This window comes from Corvus moneduloides, chromosome 2 (genome assembly GCF_009650955.1).
Source record: "Corvus moneduloides isolate bCorMon1 chromosome 2, bCorMon1.pri, whole genome shotgun sequence".
NCBI lineage: Eukaryota > Metazoa > Chordata > Aves > Passeriformes > Corvidae > Corvus > Corvus moneduloides.
Window position 1 is genome coordinate 29,992,182 of NC_045477.1, and position 23,062 is coordinate 30,015,243.

Here is a 23,062-nt window from a genome sequence, read left to right on the forward strand (position 1 = left end):
CAAACATGAGACACCACACACAGATATCTCAGTGAATGAAAAGCAATATCAGAAAATGAGTGGGGCCATGGCATTACAAAAACAGATCTGAGTAAAGATGAGAGTCACGTTCAGAGATGATCATTAGAAATTAGAAAAATATATGTAGAAAACAGTGCCTCTAACTACACTGAGTAAAACACTCAAATAAATAGGCTAGGTTGCTATACCAGAAAGAAAAACCATCAAATACTGCATATCAGATTAGCAATAGCCAATAAGTTAGGTGAATGACAAAAGTTTCAGTTGTCATCAATCTGAATGAAATTATGTCACTCATCCCACCATTAGAAATAGTGAATTCCATTAGCCCAACACAGCTTCCTTTCCATAAAACTAAAATGGGATAGTTCAATCTTTATGGTGTATGGAGATCCTATCTTTCAAAAGCACCCTTGTGATTCATGTAAATTCATAATGGAGAGGGGAAATGACAAATGCTAGAAATTACAAATAAAATAAAAAACACAGTAATACTATTAATAATAAGCAATGTAGAAAATAGAAATGGAAAACATAAAATCAGATAAAAAAATAATACTAACAAAAATAGCACAGACATTGATTTATGTTCTCCAAGATAGGCAATAGTAGACAATGGCAATGTAGACAACAATTGTAAGGTAAGACTTCCTGGTATTGTTGCCTATATTGATTAATTATACCAGGCTTAAAATTGAGTGAAAGCCTTTGAATAGTTTCTGTGGGTTTTATACTGAATTTAGCAAACACGTTCTTGAAAAAAACACAAGAAGAAGGTTTTACAGAATTACTGGTTGATAACTAAGTTTTAAACAGAGCTTTAAAGCAAAAACAAACAAAAAAAGTGGACTAAAATATAATCATTACAAAATGATAACAAGTAATTTCTTATACTTTTGCAGTTAGTTTCAGACTAAAAATGCCTGATCTGTATGCCCCCACAGATATCTTCAAAGTACAGATTATATCACTCTAGTGCTGCAATGTGGTAAAGAGCCTGCATAAAACCACATATATTCTGATTCACAGTGGTACTGAACAAGGGTAATTAACACCAGGCAGTTGATTTCAATTATGGAATGGACTTTCAGTTTAGTCCTGTATCCTCATCAGCTAAACTTCACAGAATCACAGAGTACCAGGTTGGAAGGGGAACTCAAGGTCCATCTGTTCCAACCTTTCTTGGCAAAAACACAGTTTAGACCAGATGACCCAGCATCCTGCCCAGCTAAATCTTTAGTGTCCGATGTTGGGGCATCCACCACTTCCCCAGGAAGTTTATTGCAACAGCTGATGGTTCTCATTGTGAAAAAGTTTCTTCTTTTTTCCACATATTCATATTCTACAGAGGGAATTGCATTTATAGCATTCCATTTCTGTCCTTTAAATTCCAGTGCTACCTCCTTTCCCTATTGCTAGTCTTTCCTGCAATGACCTGGGAGCCGCTTTACAGCAAGTTCTCTGCTCCCCCAAGCAGGGCATGCTTTTTAAGAAGTAAAACACATCAGGTTTTAATATGGGAACTTGACAAGCTGTTACCAATGCAAGGGAAACATCCACTGCTATAAAACTGCTATCACAGAGATATATCAGGAGCAAGTTGTTCAGGAGGGAGCATTTCAAGTTCATAGTGCTGAATCGTCCAAAACAAGTAAATGAGTGGCTGGTACAGGCTTTGAGCAAAGGTGGGCACTAGAAGAGCCAAATCATTGTTCTCTGCTCTTAAGCTGTCTGGGTGTAAGCCAGTTCCTAGAACATTGAAGGTACTGGAATTCTGCTATGTTTTCATAAAAATTACCCTAGTACCTGGGGAGAATATCCAAAGCATTATGTTATTTTCCATTTTACCACAAAAAATGAAAATTACTTTAGAAATAGAGGTTAACATTTTTCCTAAGCACATGACACAAAAACAGAGGGTCACAATTTGGCAGAACAACATCACACCTACTTGCAGTTTTGGGATCTAAAATAGTACCTAATGAAAATCATGTGAACAAATAAGAGCTATCTATTTTTCAACTCTGAAGAATATCAGTTAGTACCCTTTTCTGCTTCTGAACCAGCTGTTCCAGTTCTTGTTCTTTTGACAGCAGCTTGCACTCCAGCTCTTGACTGTAGGACTGAAACCTCTCTGTGTCCTGCAAAATTCAGAGAGGAAATGGATTAACAGAACAGCATAACTGCATCAGCAGGAGGAGAAATAACAAATCAGGGATGAAGTTTTCCACAGTGAATATAACAAGACACAGGTAGTACTCAGTTTAGGGATGGTATCACCCATGAATCTGTAAACTGGTGTAGTCCAGCAGCTTCAATGACTGTGGTTTCTACAGAACGTGCTGATTGCGTATGAGTAGGTATCAAGTCTAGAAAGGGGAGGCAGATGTCTCAGGCAGGAGGCTGAGGAGCTTAGCCAACCTAAATCAATACAGCCAGAAGGTATCCTCTCATTTCCAGCCACAGTAACTCAGGTTGATGTGAAAGAAACAACAACTGCCACGCTTAAAATCCATCACTAACAACAATTTTTCACAGATGTTCCACCGGTATAAACAAGCGACTGGGGCTTCAAGCTCTGCCTTTCACTTAGCAATTATATTAACCTGTCCACTTTGTAAGTATCCTGCAATCACTGGGAACTCCCAGTCATATTTGGGATTACTCCTTCTGACACTCCTCAGCTGAGAAAAATTGTCAGACCTCTCCTGAGTAAAATCAGGTTCCACTAGTTTGTGTCAGCTGAGAATCTGTCCTGTTCCTCCAAAAACAGGCTTCTACTCTCTAAGGTCCCCAGGAAAATGCCTCTAAACAAAAACAAAAATTCCATCAAAACAGCAGTGGTTCTTACATGTGTTTTCCCTTAAGCAGTAGCCATAATGGGGTAATCAAATGCATGATAACTGGCTCTTTCTGGGGAAGAATGTATATCCAAATGAAAAAACAGACTAACTGCCCCTTTTGTGTAACATTCAGTCAGCAGGGTATTAAGTACTGTAAATAGCTACAATTTGTACTTATTTGCATCTTACCAATTTCTTTAAATGTATTCTTCAAGAGCTGCTCTTCATTCAAGCCACAATAATTTCCCCTTTATATGGCATCAATGCATCTCTCCAGGCTGTAAAGTCTTTGTAAGACTTTGCATTAGAGAAAGAATTTAACAGTCAGATCTCCCCAGATCCCAAATTAGTCATGCAAAGAAACAATACTTCTTGAGTGTCTGGCAGCCCTTAGTGTGGCTGCTGACTAAACTGTAAATAGCTTGAGTGGGAAGCTTTCATGAAAAAGCCTGAAAGAAATGGCTTAACCTCAAATATACAACTAATTAGGAGATCCAACAATCACTGCTTACGGAAAAGTCTTTGTTGTTTGGGGGTTTTCAGAACCACTTCAGCTGTGGGCTATTAAGAGCACATAAACTATTTTTTCCACAAAACTGCTGTCAGGCAAAGTTGAAAATACTTTTTATCCTTCAGCTGATACACAAACTTTTATTTAAAGGCTTCATCTCATCCACCACTAAAAACTGCTCTCAGCTTGGAATGGAAAAAAACTTGAAAATTTGAGTCAGGTTCACTACCCTGTAAGGCAAGTGAAAAGAATGATTCCTTAGACAGCTGATAAAGGCACCTTTTTTTTGGTTGGCAGGAAACAAAAAATACTTCATGTATTTGCATCACGAAAGGAAGCTTTAGATATATTTGATTATATTGTATAGATATACTTATATATATTTGATTGAGAGTGGAGACAATAACCACTACTTTGGCAACTATTTCTATCATGTACTGCTGAAACCCTGTGTTTGTGTCATTTATATGACTGATGCCAAGAAAACAAAAAGGGATGAGCCAGTAGCTCAGTAGATGACTGACTCTCCCAGGCCACCCAGAGCAGCTGTGAAACCTCCAATATTTTAATACTCAAAACGTAATTGGCCAAATTCCTGAGAATCCTGATCCAGCTAGGAAGTAAGGCATCCCACCTACATGGTTTTAAGATTACTCTTTCCTAGAGCATGCTGGAAGTTCTTGTTAGTTTCCTTGTTATACAAGAAAAAGCACGACAGAAGAATCCAAAGAAAAGACTATGAACACAGTAGAGGAGATTTAAAGACTTCCCAAGGAAACGGAATTCATTTTCAGGTGTTCTGGAAGCACCATGGGTGTGACAAAATAATCTGACCCGTGTTTATTTTGCAAATAACCTGTGGTTGTTTTGCAAATTACCATCACTTGAGTCATCTCTTATTGTTATCCCCTCCCAAAAAGCAGAGACTGTAGAAGTCAGCAGGATTGGTGCTGCTCTGAACAACCTCACAGACTGCACTTCCTAATTGAGACCAGAGGTTGGACCTAGAGTAGCATCAGTAATACAATGTTTGTAGTAAACTGACTTTCAAAAGAATGCCAGTCACTGCTGCTGAATGCCAGCCACCGAGCACAGGACATCAGTGCTCCTTCATCCAACTTTATTCACTCAGTTTGAAGCTTCAGAGACTAGAAGTTTGAAGCTGCAGTAGAAAAGCAGCTGTGAGGTGAAAGGTGTTTTTTCTTCCTCAGTTATGAAACACATTTTGTGGGCTTTAATTTCACACCCAGAATGATTTTAAAACCACTGAAAGGGGGAGCAGAATCCATGGCCACCATAACAAAGAGACACTCACTTTCAAGAGAAACTGCTCTTTCTCCTTTTTGATTTGCTGTTCCATTTCCTCATAGAGATGTTGAATTTCTTCATCATAAGCAGCAATTTTCCTAATAAGAGATAAGAAAACACTGAGTGGGTCTTTGTAGCATTACTTCAAGAGATGGCTCACATTACCAGCTAAGCTCCACATCTCTGCCATAACACAAGACTCCAAACGTATGTTCAAGGTGTCAAGGAAATAGAAATTTTTGTGCAGCAAAGCTCACAGATTAATTTTTTTTTTTCTCATGGAAGTAAAGCTTCAACAACTCAAAAGCTAATATAAAGCTGATGTTTCCATATAAAGCAGCTGTTCATCATGCAATTTTAATGACTACTAGATCTTAGGTATAAGGAAGAAAGTTTACTAATATCTTGACAATACCAAGATCTCAGAGCCTAAATTTGACAGTTAAAACTATTTTCACTGTAACTTCCTTTTTTTTTACTCTTGGACTGCACTGTTCCCCATTCAAGGGTACTGAATGAGGTACTTCCATCTAAGACACATTAGCTAGAATGGAACTCTTGAAAGACCTTCATGAAAGCAGCCTTACTGCCTCTCTGACAGCTTTGCTGAAACAAATTTGAAAAGCCCAGATGAGGAACAGAAATAAATACGTTGTGCCCAAGTGTATATGACTGTAGGAAAAAAAAAAAAGAACCTCCAAAGTTCACTTTTTTCCAGTAGAATATTGCAATTAATATCACTGCAGCTTGATACACGAAGAGCAAATGGTTTCACTTGGGCAGAAAAAATTTAACTGTTGACAGGGAACAAGAGATCTACTTTGTTCCGCTACTACTTTATTCTATTCTTATTAATGCAGAAACTGAAATGCAAAAATCTCTTTGTATCAAACTCAGGGGACATCCTAGAAAAAATTTTAATTGAGATTGTTAGGACCTTTCTATGACAGTACTGTATATTCCCCCATATACTTCGTGCCATAGCTGTTCCTTGAGCAATCTGCATAATGCATCTGTTCAAATAAAGTACAGAATCTTCAAGGGCATTCACATCAGCAAGAGCTAGACAAGGAACATCCAGTAGAAAAAACCACCAACATTTATTTTGTATCTACTTTTTTTTTTTTTTTTTTTTAACCTAATGCTCTATATGTTCTGTGGTTTTGCCTTATTGAAGGCCTGGTTCTCTTCTCATTTAAAACAAACGCAATTTTAAAGAAAATTCAAAAACTTTACCTAATCTAAGAAGCGTGAGTAAAACCAGAAACAAGTCTATCTTTCCCCCTTTCAACAGCAGAACACTTGACACTGCCAGCTTCCCTTTTCAGTCACAGATAAAAAATGTAAGACATTTTCCCAGGATCTACAGAAGCAATAATCAACTGTTAAACTACAAGAATTTGAGGAAAACTATGGCTGTCACTTAGACTTTTGTAAACTCTGACTAGGTGAGAAAACCAGGCCCCAAAAGGGCCTCTGCCATGTGACTGCAACACTTGCAATAGAGAGTGTCAGAAAATCCAGAAGCCCTTTTTTGCCTTGCTCCCCTTATACTGTAAAAGTGGTTCATGTTCTGATCTCAAATTTTATTTTCTTGAAACTAAGAAAATGCTTCATAAGGAATTAGCATTCATCAATGCAATCAAATCACACAAATTCATGGAGAAATAACAACTACTTAGACAGGCATGGCAGAGATGCTAAGATCATACACCTGCTGTATTCATGCAGTATAATACCACTTTGACCAGCGCTAGACTGACTGCTGAAAAGCCCTGTAACTCTGCAGAGGCAGAACATATTGCACAGCTGTCAGTGTTTCCATGGGAATCATAAAGATTTTCTTGGCTTCTGTGTGACAGGGAGAATATCTTTAGTCCTGTGTTTTAGCCTGCTGATTTAGGTATTTCTTTCCTCTTCTGTGTTTGGGAGCAAAGGATATGGCAGCACCATGAAGACTACACCCAGGAGGTACTGCTGGATGTAGGAATCTTTTTAGTTGGTCTGGCACATAAGCACATGCCATTTCTGTAGGCTGAATACTCTCCAAGCATTTAATTCATAGATTTCCATTCTTATCTCATGGTCAAATTAAACAGAATGGGAAAATAATATCCCCTTGTAATCAAAAGTGTAACAATTTTCAGTAAAATAACTAACAAGCAGCAGGAAAAATAATCCAATACATTAGCTGGCAAATATTCCCCACATATATTCAGGAGGAAAAAACTGAATTCATAAGGATATATCACTGTTACATGAAAAAGGCAACATGTTTTGACTAAAAGTTCTATTCCCTTGGATTACCCCTTCAAGTCTTACTTAACACATAATTTTATAATTTCAGCAATATTTGATAATGTAATCTCTCTTTTCAGTAATGCTGCAGAATAAACAGACGGAGAAGAAAGCAGATGAAATGCAACATGAGCTCACTAAGTTCAGGTAAGTTCAGGATCAACACACTCAGAAGGATTTAATTTTTGCCCATTCATGTAATTGCAATGTGAACTGTTTTGATTTCACAACTGCTGTTCATGCAGTTTGTCGTAATGGTTCTTTCTCCTTAAAAAAATACAGTGATTTGTGCACAGTGTGAACTAATCTCCTGAGGTGCTGATTCCTCTCCTCTTCCATGAAGATGGATTCTGACAGTGTCTCATGCTAAGCCCAATGAGAAGTCAGCTCATCCTTCCCTTCTCCTTTATACCCTTTTGTTTATCTTGCCTGTTTAGAACTCTGTTGTTTGAAACACACTCTACATTTTTATTAGGTTTGTCCTTCAAATGCGAAGCACAGCAGCAGACAGAGCTAATGGCAGTTGAAGATTTTATCTGCTATTAGAAGAAAAAGGTCTTTCTCATCTCTTTTAGGCTTACTTCCTACCAGTCTTATTAAAAGCCCCTTGGTTCTACTGCCAGGGATTTGAAGAATAACAAGGTCTGTCATATCCCACTCCAGCCTTTGCCTCCTCATTCAAGAGATACGACCTTCTAAAAACAGCTCTCTCAGAATAGCTGTTCTATTCCTTTAACCACTGAGTTGCCATTCTCTGCACTTTTCCTCATCCCACTACATTCTCCCTGTGTTGCAGAGACCAGAACTTCCCACAGTGCACTCAGGACATGGGTGCACTAAGATTCCATGTGGTGCCAAAAACGTGCTTTGCCACATGCTCAGTACCTTCCCTGGTAATGCCCAGCAGTTTACTGGGCTCTTCTGGCTGATTTCAAGAAGCTCTCTGCAATGCCCCCATGGGCTTTCTCTGCAATTGTAATTGCCCATCACATCGGCTTGATTTTATTTTCTTCTCCTAACATTCACCTCTGCTTTTCTTGCGTGCTCAATACACCACCCTGTTATTTAAAAAAACACTAGTGCTAAATTTAAGAAGCCATCTAATTTTAAATTCATCCTTAAAATGAAACACAAGTACCAAAAATCAAGGAGAACTAACTTACCCTGGCAAATAAATATTGTACCCACAAAATTGCATTGTGTTTAGATTTAAAATCACAGGTTTTTTCTCTCTAGATAGTTACAGCAGTATTAACCTACACAGTCCCTCGTGCGTGCTGTATTTGCATGTTTGTGTATTGAGAATATAGGTCCAGGCAGTAGTGAGGCTGAATATACAAACAGGAACAACAGCAGCCTACCTGATCTATTGAACCAGAACAGGAGGAAACTCCTGGATCTCTTAGACCACAGGACTCAGGTTCATGAATGAAAATATGCATGTGTGAAAGCTCCAGAAGAAAAGACAGAAAACAGGTAGAAAAGAACATCATGGGTTAAGAGCATAGATTTTTATGGCATAAAGATCCCTGCACACACACATGAAGCTTCTCAGAGCATCCAGAATAGAAGAAAAAGGAACAATTTAAGACAAAAGCACAGCCTACACCCAGGAAAGGAGACAAAAGGCTGAGAGTAGACTGCCTTATTGCCTAATGACTCACGGGGGTGAGTCAGGAAGGAAAGATGAAAGAACAAATTCATATTCTATTTCCAAAGGGTATTATTGTCACCAATCAACAACAAGCCAGGAGATATTACAAGACCTCAAAACCCAGCGTTCCTTATCTTCTGTGATCTCACAGTAAATCCTGGCCAGTCTAAGCAGATACATGCACCTTAGTGCTAATATGTATGTGGGTATTACAAAAAATTAATCTTCTCCCCTATATGGTGCTGTCTTGATCTTTGCTGTTATTCGTACATAGTTTAAAAGAAAACAGGTTATTCATCCCCACCGTTACCAAAGACAACATTACTACTCTGTTTCCTTCCTGCAATCAACTACAAACAAAACAACAATCTACGTGCAGAAATCAGTGGTGTTATCAGGAGCAACAAAAAGAAGAAATTAGCTACAACATGTTTTTACTACAAAGGCATAAAAATCCAATGTGTTTTCAAGGTAGAGATTTCACATCAGCTAGAAAAGATAATGCTAATGTACTCTATGTAGTCTGCAATGATCAGAGTTATTAAACAGACACATTTATTCATTCAGTTCCCAAAAAAACACTCACAAAAACCCCCTCAAAAAAACACAGAACAAACCTCTCACCACACACGGTAGTTAATCCTCTCTAGTCTAAACAGACAGCAAAACTCACTGTATGCTGTTTCCAGCTGTCTGAAGGCTAAAACCACACACAGAGCCTTAGATGAAAATGCTACTACGAATATAAACCAATTGTCTTTAATGACCATATATATTTAGGTTTTTTCCTTCTCCATAAGCCTTGTTATATCCTCAGAATAGTCAGGAGAGTGCTGAACAAATGAAGTAAATGTTCAACAATATATTTGCCTTTATTACTCAGTCTGTAAGAATCTGAAATTCAGAAGTGACACTTTAAAATAAAAATACAGTGGAACTTCAACTATGCCCGTAATTTTGCATTCTGTTTAGATTTAGCATCACAACTTTTTTCCCTCTAGATAGCTCCATATAAAAGAATGATCTATCAACTTTAGTCCTTACATATATTTTTTGTATATGCATTTTATGCATTTGTTTATATATACATTTTATATGTTTTATATATAAAACATATACGCTATTTCATATTTCATAGGTTTGCTTTATATATATATATATATTTGTTAGCTTACACTTTCACTAATATCAGTGCTTTGTGCTGCTCTAACATCTTAAACCTCTTATGTCTCTGGCCAGTTAATCCAGGTTTATAGCTTTTCTGCACGCAATGCTTGCAAAGCACACAGACAATTTATCAGATTTACTGTTAAATATGACTTTCCTCTGGAATCAAACTGATTAACTAGATTGGAATCACTCAATATTGTCTTAAAACTTCAATGCAATAACAGACATCTGCAAAAGAATTTCAGTCAATAAAATCTTAACTGGAAAAGAAAAGCTAATTTCATTCAGTTCTGCCATATGAATAGTTTTACCAGTACTCTTAATGCCTGATAAAATTTTACTTTATGGGAAGGCTTGTCCTCAGTTCTCCACTGAAACACCTTGTTGATTTCAAATGTCCAAATAGTAGGTAAAATAGCTGTAAAACTAAACAAGAAGTCTAACAAAGAGAAATACCAACTTTTTTAGAGCACACTCCAACTCATTCTTCTCATTATCTGCTTCTTGGAGCTGGGAAAAAATTCTGACCAGGAACTCTTCAAAATTGGAAAGCAAATGAGGTTCTTCTTTTCTTAGCTGCAACCAAAGTTGCTTCACATCACTCTCACTGAAAGAAGAGATCATAAAGGATTCATTAAGAAAGAACATTTCCCAGGCTGCAGTAAATGTTCTTAGCACCTTTAGTAGATGGAGGCTTCAGGGCATCACTAGTCAGAACACAAAACTTATTAAAACCAACTTAAACTGTGCCAGATTTGAAAAGGAGGAGAGGATGGGAAATGATGGAGATTGAATTTATTCAAAAAAATGCATTGTAACATCTGGTCATTCCTGACTGCAGAATAGCACGGGAACTGCTTGTTTACTGGGTGCCTTGCCCAACACTTCACCTAAACAGGAATGGGTGAGAAAGACAGATGAGATACAACGTGCCCTGCCATCACTTCTATTAGAAGCAAAGAAGTTCCCACAAATCTAGAGGGGAGGGGGCAGTGGGAAAGCTAATCAAAATGCCTTCCTCATAAGAAATGAATGAGATTCAGATTCCTAAGTTATGTTGACAAATTGCATTTGTACTGTATTCTTTCATTTTCAACACGTTTTTATTCCATGGTGAGTCTGCTACAAAAATCAGAACAAAACGTCTTGAAATTTTGATTTAAAGATTTACCAAGATAATGTTGTCTTTCCAAATCTATTCAGCAGACATTGGGAAAGAGATGCTCTATTGTGAATGATAACAGGTTTCTAATACTTTGCCAGAATTCTCCTGAACCACTTTGTCTCTTCCTGACTCATTCTCTTCCATGTGCATTGCAAGCCTGAACCTAGCCAGCAAAGAGTGCTATATTTAAAGGACAAAATAAGGATAAGGACAGAAGAAGTGGGTGATAAATATCTCTTCATAATGAAAGCCTTTCAGGATGACTGACAATGAACTGTTTCCTGGAACAGGCAGTCGGGGGAAGAGAAGGACTGATGAGCACTTTTATTCCACATTAAGAATCGCTGATGTATTTCTTAAATATTTGTACCACCTGTCCAGATTTTCTCCCATTTTTGCCCAATGCTTTTTTTTGTTCTGCAATATTCATTGTGATTAACAAATGAATGCCAGGCCAACACACAAGAAGCTATTTGAGCAGGTTTTATGTTCCATGTTTCAGAATGAGCCACCCTGGCCTTGGAAGACATAGTGTTACCAGAGCAATCACAACACGCAATTATGCATGAAGGGGAGAAAAAGCAGAAAAAGTGGAGAAAACCTCACTACTTATGGTGCACTTTAAAAACATCCCTTGCCAAAAATAGCAGTCATCATGCCTTGATTGAAAATCAGTGGCATCTGGGGATTACATGCTTGTAATTATCTATGTTCAAATGCCATGGCACATCAAGTGGTGGAGCTTTCCCATGGCAGAAAAACATGTTTCATGTGCCTGGAGTATAACAGTTTTGCTCTTGAAAATTTTGGTTGAGTGGCATTTTATCCTGACAACAAGAAAATTAGGTTTTATAAGGTTTTTTTCTCTGTGGTTTTGAGCACCTTTCGTTCTCGCCATTCATCTTGGATTCCATTAAAATCAAACCCAGAGGTGAACCATAAAAGGTCACACAACTGACTACTATTGCTGTGAGGACTCACTCATCCAAAACCTTTTTAGCTCCAAGCCGATCCATCAGATTCGAGAACTGGAATTCTTCATCCTCATCACCACTCATGGTCTCCTCGCATCTAACTGGGCCAGCTGTTTCACCTTCTGATGGTGGCACCATGTCATTTTTCAAAGCAATCTGCTCCAAAAGAAATTGGCCTAAGAATTAGAAATTGCACACATTAGCATATTCAGAACTTACTATAAAAAGCAATGTCATACTAAACATACTAAAGTTCAAATTTTACAGTAAATAAACAACAAAAGGATGAGACATGGCAAGAGGATCACTGAGTTCTATGGCTGACTTTGTGCCCAGTTTAATGCCTAACCTTCAGTAAATCATCCACCTCAAAATTCACAAACATAATAAAAAAATTCGTATCTCCATGCAAAAAATAAAAGGACAGAAATTGCAGTAACAACTCTTCATAAATTTTGTGGTTTTCTTTCTTGATGGGTTTAAATAGGCATTAGGAATCTAAAATAACCATAGCACCAGTACTGATAAAATGTACATTATATAAAATTTAACATTCTTTTTAGTGCATGACCAAAGACACACATTCAATTCCTATATAAATTGCATACAGAAAGCTGTATTTTATTAACAGTAGTTGTATGGTGAGGATACAGAAGTGAAACTGCCACAGTGAAATTGCAGGGGGGTGGAATATTGTGATTTTATGCAGAGGATTTTTTGTTATATTCTAAATTCCAGTACAGAAATTACTATAGACCCAAGGAAAGAGAAATACTGGTATGGTTTTATATTTTTATTAACTCCATCTTGCATTCTTTCTCATAGCACCCAGAAGAGCATGTTGGCAACAGAACAGTCTGTTGCAAAGAGAGGTTACAGTAAATTTCAGATTTGCCACCATTTAGAAATATGAGTAGGACTCTCCCATAGTAATTGGTGCAGTATGACCTTTATCCAGACACTACTCTGTCTTCTCCATTCTCTAGCTTTCTAAGGCAGCTTTTACCTACTACAGCTTCTGCTTCTATCAGGAACGCCGACATTATCACCTAGCCAAATGTAGGACTACCTGGTCTGGAAAACACCTGTCAGTGCTGTGTAGCAGGTTAAAATGTAGCACACTTTACACTGCCTATCCTTATCTTTTATGGGATGTGGTCCATGTCCCTCGTGTGCCTGTGTGGGTGTCTTTGGGGTACATGTTTAACTTTACGACCAGCTGAACATGCGAACAGGAAAGCAGTGGCCACATCCACCTTTGAGCAGGAGGAACCCCCAGGATCTGGAGCTGTTTGAGATGGCAGCCACTTACAACCTCTCTTAATAAAGAGTTTTGGTTATGCAGGGACTGCTTATGAAAGTAATCTTAATTTAACTTAACTTTAACTTATGAAAAGCAAAGCAGCAATACATTATTTCATTTTTAAATAGTGTCAATTTTCAGATTAGAGTATACTCTATGAAGATACTTGATCTACCTCCACAATGGGAGAGGTGGGACATGAGAGAATTAGGATTTCAAATGACTGATGATTTGCAAACAAAAATGAAGGTCCTGTTTGCTGGACTTATACATAGTAATTAAATTGAGATTTACTGTTACAATTCATGCATAGATGAGATTCAGTTTTCTAGAGAAAATGCTTAAACTTCAGTCAGCAAAGCTAAAATTAAGTACAAAACTGACTCTGTGTAAACAACCAAGGACAGTCTAACACTGTCATCTTATCTGGAATGTCACAGCTAGGGACAAACCACCCTGTGACAAACACAGAGAACATGACAGTAAGAGTGCTGTTGCAAAACAGGCAGTTACAAAGAATTTATCAGATCACATCTTACAGTAATAATAATTGCCTCATCCTGTTTTGTTTTGAAATAAATTAACATCACTTGAGGAATTAATTCATTGTAGAAAGCATTCCCACAGCTCTAAGGACTGTGGTTTTAACACACTCCTAGCATTGTCTCACATCAGTCTTAGAGATAATTTTAATTATCTTTCATGTCTTATTGCCTGATACAAAATAACACACAAAACTTTCCCTCCCAGCCCCACCAAGGGAAACCTCCAATCAATTGTACATAGATTTACTCAACAGCTTAAAACAGGTGTAATTCAGATGATTATATAATTTTTCTCATATTGTGTCATGGCTTGCCATTTTACATAGGAGAGAAAGGACCCTGGAGCCCTTTGTCTATTTATTGACATAATTTGACTACTTCTTCCTCTGCTACATACATTTATTGTATCTAGGGGATAGTCTGGTTCCCTGTGTGCATTATTAAGTGTACTGTTAAGACAAAATTCTTCTTTACTGATGTGGAGAGTACAGAACATGAATAAAGCTCAAAAGAGGAGACATGCTTTCCAAAACTCACTGAATCCTGTGATGAACTCCTTTGGGGTAAGTGAGCCATTGCCATCAGCATCCAATGTAACAAAAACTTTTTCAAGTTCTTCCAGGCTAAGAGGTAACTCAGGATGCAGTCTCTGTAATGACAAAACATGCAGCAGCTTTATCCATCACTACAGGGTAAGAGGAAGACTGGGTTCTACAAAACACCCATAATACAGAAGGATAGGTCCTTTGCTTCCCTGAGTGAAAATCCAATTACAGAGCAAAACAAGATAAACTGAGCGACATTTGCTTTAATGACTTCTCTGCTTGCCTTTATGAATCCATTCTGACGAAGCAATGAGAACAATGGCCTTGTGCCACAAATTCCAATCCCACAGAGAAGAGAAGAGGAAGAACTTGAGCTGGAGTCTCAGCATCCTGGTGAAATGCCTTGATTATCAGGCTACTGGATGAACTTGGCAGCAGAATTGTACAACGAGTTCCTTCCACATCATAAAGTCAAGCAAGAGACATCTCTAGACAACTACATTATAGAGGATATACTGTCCTAATAAATGCTGATTCAAAAAATGTACATAAATAAGTAAACAAAACAAAGCTAAGAAAGCTGCATGGTCTAAGGACCAAACCTGTTGCTCACACAATGAGTTAAATGGAGTTCATGACTATCTACTTCTGAAATGCAGCATGCTCACACCAAGAAAGAGGTAGCTGCATGAAACTAGCTCCACAAAAATCACTTATTTTTTCCTGATAATCTAAAGAAAAGTACAAAAGAAAAGAATTCTGTAAAACTGATCCTAATGGTTTTAACCTAATTCTTTTAACAGTGTAGACAAATTCCCAGAAATAGGAGGAAATTGGAGTGGCAAACAACCCCACTAACCAGCATTTCCACTTGGAGACTCCACTAGGAAGATTAAAACCCTTCCTCAGCTTGAGAAGCAGTATCAATGCACACTGGTTCAGTCTTCTGCCTTATTAGTTTACATTTTAACCCCCCCCCGCGAACTGCTGTTGTATATACAACATATTAAAACTGCAAGCTAGTAGGTTGAAGAAGTTTATTAGATTAAAAGTGTTAATCTCTTCCACTGTGGGGGAGGGATTTAGGGCCAAAAAAGGTTTCTTCTGCAATCCAAAACAGCAGAAACCACTATTCAACATGTTAAGCCATATAGGCAAGGTAAGAATTGGCTGAGTACATTAACCAGGAGTTTCCTGGTTGCCACGAAGGGTTTAGGGTATGCTTTAAGAACTGTATGAGTTAAATGAAAGCGGTAGAAGGAATTCCAAGGTGGTCCTGAGAAGGGAATGCAACAGAGCTGCTAAAGCACACAACTATCTGGAATAGTCACAAAGGGATTTCTGAGCAGGATTAGTTGTGTATTGCTGCCTGCTTCCAAAAAAACCTGGAAAACTTGACGCAGTTTAAAGAACTTACTTCATCAGTGATACACCTGTCTTCAGTTCCTTACTTAAACACACCCATCTTCCCAAAGTCTGGATTTTAATCTCTAAGATCTAAAGGGAAACTTTTTAAAATCAGCTTCTCCTGTAAAATTCTTACAGCCACCACTGCACTGATGAGGGAGAAGGTGCTTCAAACCAATTTCTCTTTTTACATTCAGAAAAACAGAAACTGTACTCTTACCACCAGATCTTTGGGACGTGCTGAAGGAGCACTCGTCTGACCTTGCCATGAACACAGACCTGCTATTCCATTGCAGTGGCCTGCAGGTCTTGCTGCAAACCTGACCGACAAATATGTGCTTCTCCAACCACAGCTGCAGTGCTCTAATGTAGCGTCCAAATTCTGATCAGAATTACAGTAAATTTACAGTAGAAAACACCACAATTACTTGCATTTTCTTGAAAAAAAAAAAGCATGAAAATCTAGGACAGTCTGAGGAACGTACCAAAAGTTTGCTCCATTAAATTCCCTCTGGGTAATTTACAGACTTTGATGAACTGGGCCACACTTACTAAGATCAAGTGAATGTTTTCCCAACATCTTGGGTTTTTTTCTTAATAAAAAAATTAAGATGATTTGTGGCTAGGAAAGCAAAACGTTATTGGCCTCATAGCTGTGTTTTTGTTTATTTGCTCATTTCAGACTTACTGTAAAAATACATAGACCCTTTCAATATGAGGCTACTAAAATCTTTAAAAGAAAAGAAAACAAAATAAAAAATATAGAGAGATACCACTGCAGTTTCAAAAGAAGCTATCTGCACTGCCACCAAATGTGTTCTGCGGTTTCATGACGTCTATGCTTAATTCTCTCAAAATACCAAGATTCTACTCAGCTAAATAAAAGGACAGAGCTCAAATAGCTAAGAGGAAGATCTGAACCCAATCCATAGCTAAGAGGAAGATCTGAACCCAATCCTGCTATGCACATTAGAACAAAACATTTTACAGCACTAATTCTCATTATTCATTATAACCTCAAGGACCAACAGATGAAACTGTGGTCTCAAGTCTCACATAGAATTTGCTTTCTTGACATTTCAGAAAATCTCTTGTTGGTTTGAAAATTGGGTACATTTAGTATTTGGAAATGGAATGAAAATTTTTTTAAAAAAACAACTATTAACAGAGTCTCACAATAAACAATATCATATAATCGAGGAGGAGTAAATCTTCAGTACAGTTACTACATTGTAGACACAAGAGAAAACTCTGTAAGATTTCTTCCATCGAGATTAATTGAATTTCAGATACTTAGCACTCTCTGTTGAAATCATGCCCTGTATTACATGACTAAAGACTAAAAAGCTTAGCATTAGCATCCTATATTTGAAGCAAAGCTTCAGGAATGATAAGCAGTACAGACCTACCAAATGCACAACGCAAAAGCGATCAACACTTAGGACCTTTTAAGGAAAAAACGGATTATTTTTTTTTTACTTTATTGATTTGTGTCTTTCCTATAGGGAGTAAACATCACAAGAAGTGCAGGAAATAAAAGTAAGTATAAAGAAACATCATCTCAAATGTCCTGAGCACCTTTATTTCTGTATTAAAGAACTTACATACACTTACATATATATATGAAGTTTTCAGATATAGTAAACAAACACTCATGATGAAATAGATGAATGAAATAGAACTTTATTTGTTCTTTGAAATTCTGTTTCTACTGCATCTTTTGCAGCATCTGCTTTAGAACCTGAAGCATAAATTTAGCAGCACTCTAAGTACAAACCTAGAATCAAACAGAAACAAATATTTTTACATTCCTTGCGAAAAACAGGTATTAAAACTTTTTATATACATAAACATACATATAAATATATGGGTTTTCCATTCGGTAAAAATATATACCATTCAGTTTTTAGAAAGACTATAAAATTGTAATCCATTAAATTCTCTGTGGGTTTGTATTTACCAAAAACCACCACTGGCAATATATTTGGTTTTTTCACATTCAGTTACTTCATTAAGATAGTGTAGGCTGGCAAAGCCTACAGCACAGCAAGCATCTGCATTCCTCTCTTTTTTCAACTTTGCATAATTAACAGAGGTCATCAGAAAACTCAGCAACACACAACTGCAAAGAAAGCTCTTGAGAGCGAGTAAACTGAGCAGTTTACTTAGGAGACTTTTGCTTTTCCAAAATAGGTAGTTAAAGCTGTTTCAACTGTATTTTCATACATACAGACATCTTTGTTTCTGAGGACAGGGAAAGTTTCTAAGTTTTCTATGAGATGCTTTCTTTGGCAGTAGTTCATAATGAATTTGTTTTGCTCCTGCTCCCCAATTCTGTTTCATCCATAAGTACAGAAGTAAAAATGGATTAACTCAACTTATGTTTTGCATGTGAAGCATGAGTACATTCCTGTTTTCTGCCACATAATGATTCAAATCATCTTATCACTTCTGCAATGTGCAACAATCACATTTTCAAAGGATTTTATTATATATAGTCGCTCTTTTTCATCAGCATATTCAGCAAATCTGATTTTGACCCCTCAAACCAATTAAGCACAATTTCATAAGATTACTGCAAACACTGAATAATGCTCAAAATACTGTTCCTCTATACTTCCTACATATATATGTGATCCAGCTGAGTTCACCATTGTCTGACAGTGAAGCCACAGTGAAAGACTTTATTTATACAATTTTGCTGAAAAAAAGGTTGAAATTGGTGGGCTGAATACACTCCTGACGCCATGGCAAATCGCAAAGTAATGAATTTAATGGTGTTTTGATGTTTTCAACAAGAATGGAATTAAATTCCTGGGGCATTGTTTTAAACTTAATTTACTTTGATTTTCCACTTTTTTGTTGCTTTGTCTGCGAGAAAAAATGCAAGCCTTATGTAAGACTTTAAAGATATTATTTTAAATCCCACTTATCTCTTTAAAGTTATGAGAAGGGTGTTAACATTTTAAACTCTAAATTAATCAGTCTCAACTCATTAAGGGTTTTAGGAGCTTCTCCCATTGTGTATTTCACATAACCAAGTTCATTTTACCTGCATGTCTTGACAAGTGACGAAGCCTTTGCCTTCCAGATCACAAATCTGAAAGAACTCTTGTGCTTTTCCCAGCACAGTTAGTTCTGGGTCTTGTTCTCCAGTCCTGCTCCTCTCTCCATCTCCTGGTTGCACAGGACTGGTGCAGTCTCCTTTTATTCTGTCCATGGTTACAATCTCAGTTCAGGAATATCCTGGGATGCTGCTATCCCATTTACCCATAAACTCTGATCTGAAACCTGTGCATGGAAGGTAAGGAGAAAAGCAAATCAGACCCTCTTCATGATGGTTTCCACAATCTCTTAGCAACCATCTCTTTAATTAGGCACTAAATCTTAGAAGAAGAAAAAGCTTTTTGAAAATGCTTGCCCTTGATGGGTTGCACTTAAGACACTGCAAATGGGATGATGAACAAGGAGGGGGAAGTCTGAGGGAGCAAGAAGACAAAATTAGCACTGAAATGGAATCTCAGAGCAAAATCAGCCAGTTTGACAAGAAATATGGACAATCAATCAACATGAACAAGAAAACACAAGAAGAACAGGTAAAGACAAAAGTAATATAAAGTCACTACAATTTGACTTCATATATTCATCTTGAATTTTTAGTTCTGCTTACCTAAGTAGGTCTACCTAACATAGACACAGATTTGTCTGAAAATATTTAACAGAACAAAGAATTTTGTAAGGCATTTGACTATTATAAGAGAATATAGCCTGACTGGCACAACCTGGAACAACTCCAACAGAGGCCAGTGAAAATTGTTTAAATCTGAAACATATGTTGTCTTCAGAGCAAAGGCCTCTGCACTGCATGGGTGTGAAGGTAGAACAGGAGGAAACAAGACCTTTGGCTTGTCTATGCAGCCTCTAGAGGTGAAAAGACTCTGATTGCACAGACAGAGCAGCTCAGCCAGAGCCTGTTTTACTCTATGCTTAAGTTCAAACCTGGCGCTCTTAGAATACAGCATCTTCCAAGAATTTCACACAGCTTCCCATGACAAAGTGATTTCTCTGATAGCTATGGGCCAGACAGTTGGACTTCCCACGTAACATGTAAGTATAAATGCACTGCAAATAGCCACTGACTTCAAACCAAACTAAGATTTTGGTGAGCAAATCACCCAACCTCTCTGAAACCATGTGACAAAAATCTGCAAACATAGGTAAGTTTCCTCTCCCTCCCTCCTCTCTTTTATCACTCCAATCATCCCAGGACTGTTGCTCAAATACCTTCCAAAACTGAAAGAGTTTTGGCTATATAGCCAAAGAACCTAGCTGTCAGAATCCTTGCTAAGAACATTACAAGCACGAGAAGGAAAAACACTGAGAGAAGCCAAGGGATGTCAAAACCCAGTATCATTCCACCTTAGGAAACTCCTCCCTCAGAGTGGGTCTTGCTTGAATTTTAATGTACACCAGTCAGGGGTGCCTTATAAACCCCAAAACCAGGTATATGAATGCAGCTTCTGCCCACACCTGCACCCAACACGAGCTCTCTGCTGGGGCAAGCCACACTCCACACCCCCAGGAGGCACCAAAGCCTGCCAGAGCACCTGTGCCAGCAGTCCTGGATAATTAACAAGGCTAAAAAATGCTGTCACAGGGAATTCTGGTCACACATAACAAGGGGCTTTTGCCTATTACAGCTACCTGAACACCTGTAATCTCTTTCTCTTATGAAGAAAATTTCTAGCTCTGAAAGTCTGACCAACATTCAGTAGCTGGGAAGATACACAAAGGAAAAGATCACTCCGTAATTGGCCTGTTTCTTAATCCCTTCCATGACGTTTCTAATAACAGTCTCAAAAACAGTATACAAGCCAGATGAATCTTTGCCCTCATTGTATATAGCCACCCACAAGTGGATCAGATGGAAAGCCACAATCAGGCTAAAGTGGTATAATAGTCTGCATGAAATTCTCCTTTCATACTGCTTTTACACACCTGAACCTCACTTACTTCAACACAGCTCACTCCTGACTGACACCAGTGTATGAGGTGACAAACCAGGCCATCAGTTTCACCTTAGCAATGACACTAACTTAAAAACAGGTTTAAAAATACCAAAAATCAATGGGACAAGTGCAGCCTAAAGATGGTCTTGACAAGATCTGACCTGGACTCAAAATGTATTCGATTCTTTTTTTTTTTTTTTTTTTTTTTTCCTTTTTTTTTCTTTTTTTTTTTTTTTCTCACATCTCAACAATTTCTCAAAAGGCCACAACTGCAGGAGCAGGCCAAGCTAATCATGATAATAAGTGCTGCTAGTGCCTTCCTCTGCACAGTCCATTAGACTTCCTTAAGAAAATAGAAAAATTATGCAAGGAATAGATAGCCAATTGCAAGTGAAAGAACAGAAATACAAAAGCTGATTAAAAATGGTTGAACAAAAAGGCACTATATACACTTCGATAAAGCTGTTTGCAGTTAGCAAACAGTACAATTCAGCAAATATCACCATGCTTTCTAAATACTTCCATACCACAAAATGAAATTTCATGCATCATGAGAGCCTCACCTTCTTATAAGTTGCCCCACCTTTTATACACATCATAAAAACTTGCTACACAGTGAGTGTCTTCAATACAGCAGAAAATTAAACTAGAGCATCTGCAAAAATTCTTAATCCTTATGGCAGCTTCTAAAGCTGATAGAGTTCATCGTAGTTCCTACAGTGTTCTGATACTTTGCAAATGCTGGTAATAACATGAAAAATTAGAACTGCAATTTGTCCCACATTACTGAATCAGCACTGTAATTACCTCAAGGCCAGTTTTAAATAACATAGGTAGTTCCATTCACTCATCCATCTCCTTTAGAAAACAAATGGCTTACAAAATCAATTCTTTTAAGACCTTTGTTTTCCATTCTCTTAGCTACACTTCACTATGCAAAATAGGTCATATCATGACCAGATGCAGACAAGCACAGCTCCAAATATTAAACAAGGATGTGTGATTTATGAGGTTTTTGTCCATTAATCATGAGGTAAATTCTGGATCTGCAAAAGGTAGGTCACTGTTAGTATTCTAAATGATATTTTCATCATTTCCAGTCATGTCTACTGTAAATCACCAAACTCTAGAAGTACAGAGCAATGTTGAACCACAAATTTCACAAGTCATGACATGTGACATCCCCGGTCTCCCTAACTGTGATAGTTAAAAACCTAGAGAGATGTTTTTCCTGCCCTCATATCTCTTGAGTTTTTAGGTTTCAGAGAAATATTTTTCTTAGCATGTGTTTACAGGTAGAAATTTTCTGCAGCACACTTCAAAACATACCACCAGCTGAAAAATAGAGTAAGCTCACTTAATACCAAGGTCACCTTGGATTTCTACAAAACACTGTTGTGAGAGAGAACACGTTTTACAGACACTAGAAAATAAACAATAGATTGCATACTTTTTCTACAAGAAATATTTATTTCCTACAACCAAATTATCTTTGTCAAAATGACCCGCAGCTGCAGCGTAGTATGCCTGACACATGAACAGGGACCTCTTCAGAAATAACCTAGTGTCAGAGTTAGTTATCTTTCAGCATTATGCTGAAAAGCTCCTAAAGCTAGAATGTATCACCACAAATATTCTCCACTGGCACAAGCCTGCTGAAGGAAGTCATTCTGTTCCCTATTGCTCTGCCCTGCTTTTGAACAAGTGTTCATCCAGTTAGACAGTGAACTCTGCTGTAGAATCCTTTAAATTTAAACTGAAAAGTTATAGTTTATTTAACTTAACTAAGGCCAAGTGGTCCATCAAGGAAGAATCAAAAAAAGCAGGACCTACAGGGAATGACAGAGGAATGGGACTGCTAAGACCAAAGAGCACAATAACCAACCTCAAGTACACAGGAGTTTTCTAGGTACAGGATTGGAGAAAAATGCTCCCTATGCACATAATACAATCCATAACAAGCAAACGTCAGAAAAGCTAGACATGAAAACCCACCCAAGGATAGAGAAGGTGGAGCACTGAACCCCTGGCTGCAAGGGCAGTGCAGTTTTGCCATCATGGAAGGACAGACCAAACACAAATCTGCAAATAACGGCAGAGATGATCATTCCTTGAGAAAGGTGAGTAGATCAGTGGGCCTCAGTGTTACTTCTATCCATTTATAAAAAGGTTTAATGACCGTCAAATGTAAAAATTCAGGTCCCACACTGAAAACAACTAGCAGAGATACAAAGTTGTGTGCTCAAGAAAATACCTGTTTTTTCTCAACCGTGACTAAGACAATTAACTTTTAAGCTCTCGTGGAAGCA

The 23,062-nt window shown here is 37.7% G+C and overlaps 1 protein-coding gene across 4 annotated transcripts in view; it reads right to left on the bottom strand.

Annotated features, from left to right (window-relative positions):
- CRACR2A (calcium release activated channel regulator 2A) overlaps positions 1-23,062 on the bottom strand; it is a 52,590-nt gene that overhangs the window by 23,800 nt on the left and 5,728 nt on the right. For 3 of the 4 annotated variants that reach the window (XM_032098862.1, XM_032098864.1, XM_032098865.1), the window contains 6 exons: positions 18,797-19,035; positions 14,330-14,441; positions 11,952-12,120; positions 10,266-10,412; positions 4,691-4,781; positions 2,067-2,162 (listed from right to left, as the gene is read on the bottom strand). In XM_032098862.1, coding sequence (XP_031954753.1) covers positions 2,067-2,162; positions 4,691-4,781; positions 10,266-10,412; positions 11,952-12,120; positions 14,330-14,441; positions 18,797-18,964 — 783 coding nt within the window. In that variant the 5' untranslated portion in view covers positions 18,965-19,035. Of the gene's footprint in view, positions 1-2,066; positions 2,163-4,690; positions 4,782-10,265; positions 10,413-11,951; positions 12,121-14,329; positions 14,442-18,796; positions 19,036-23,062 lie in introns of those variants that run through there. The other variant, XM_032098866.1, reaches the window with a different exon arrangement.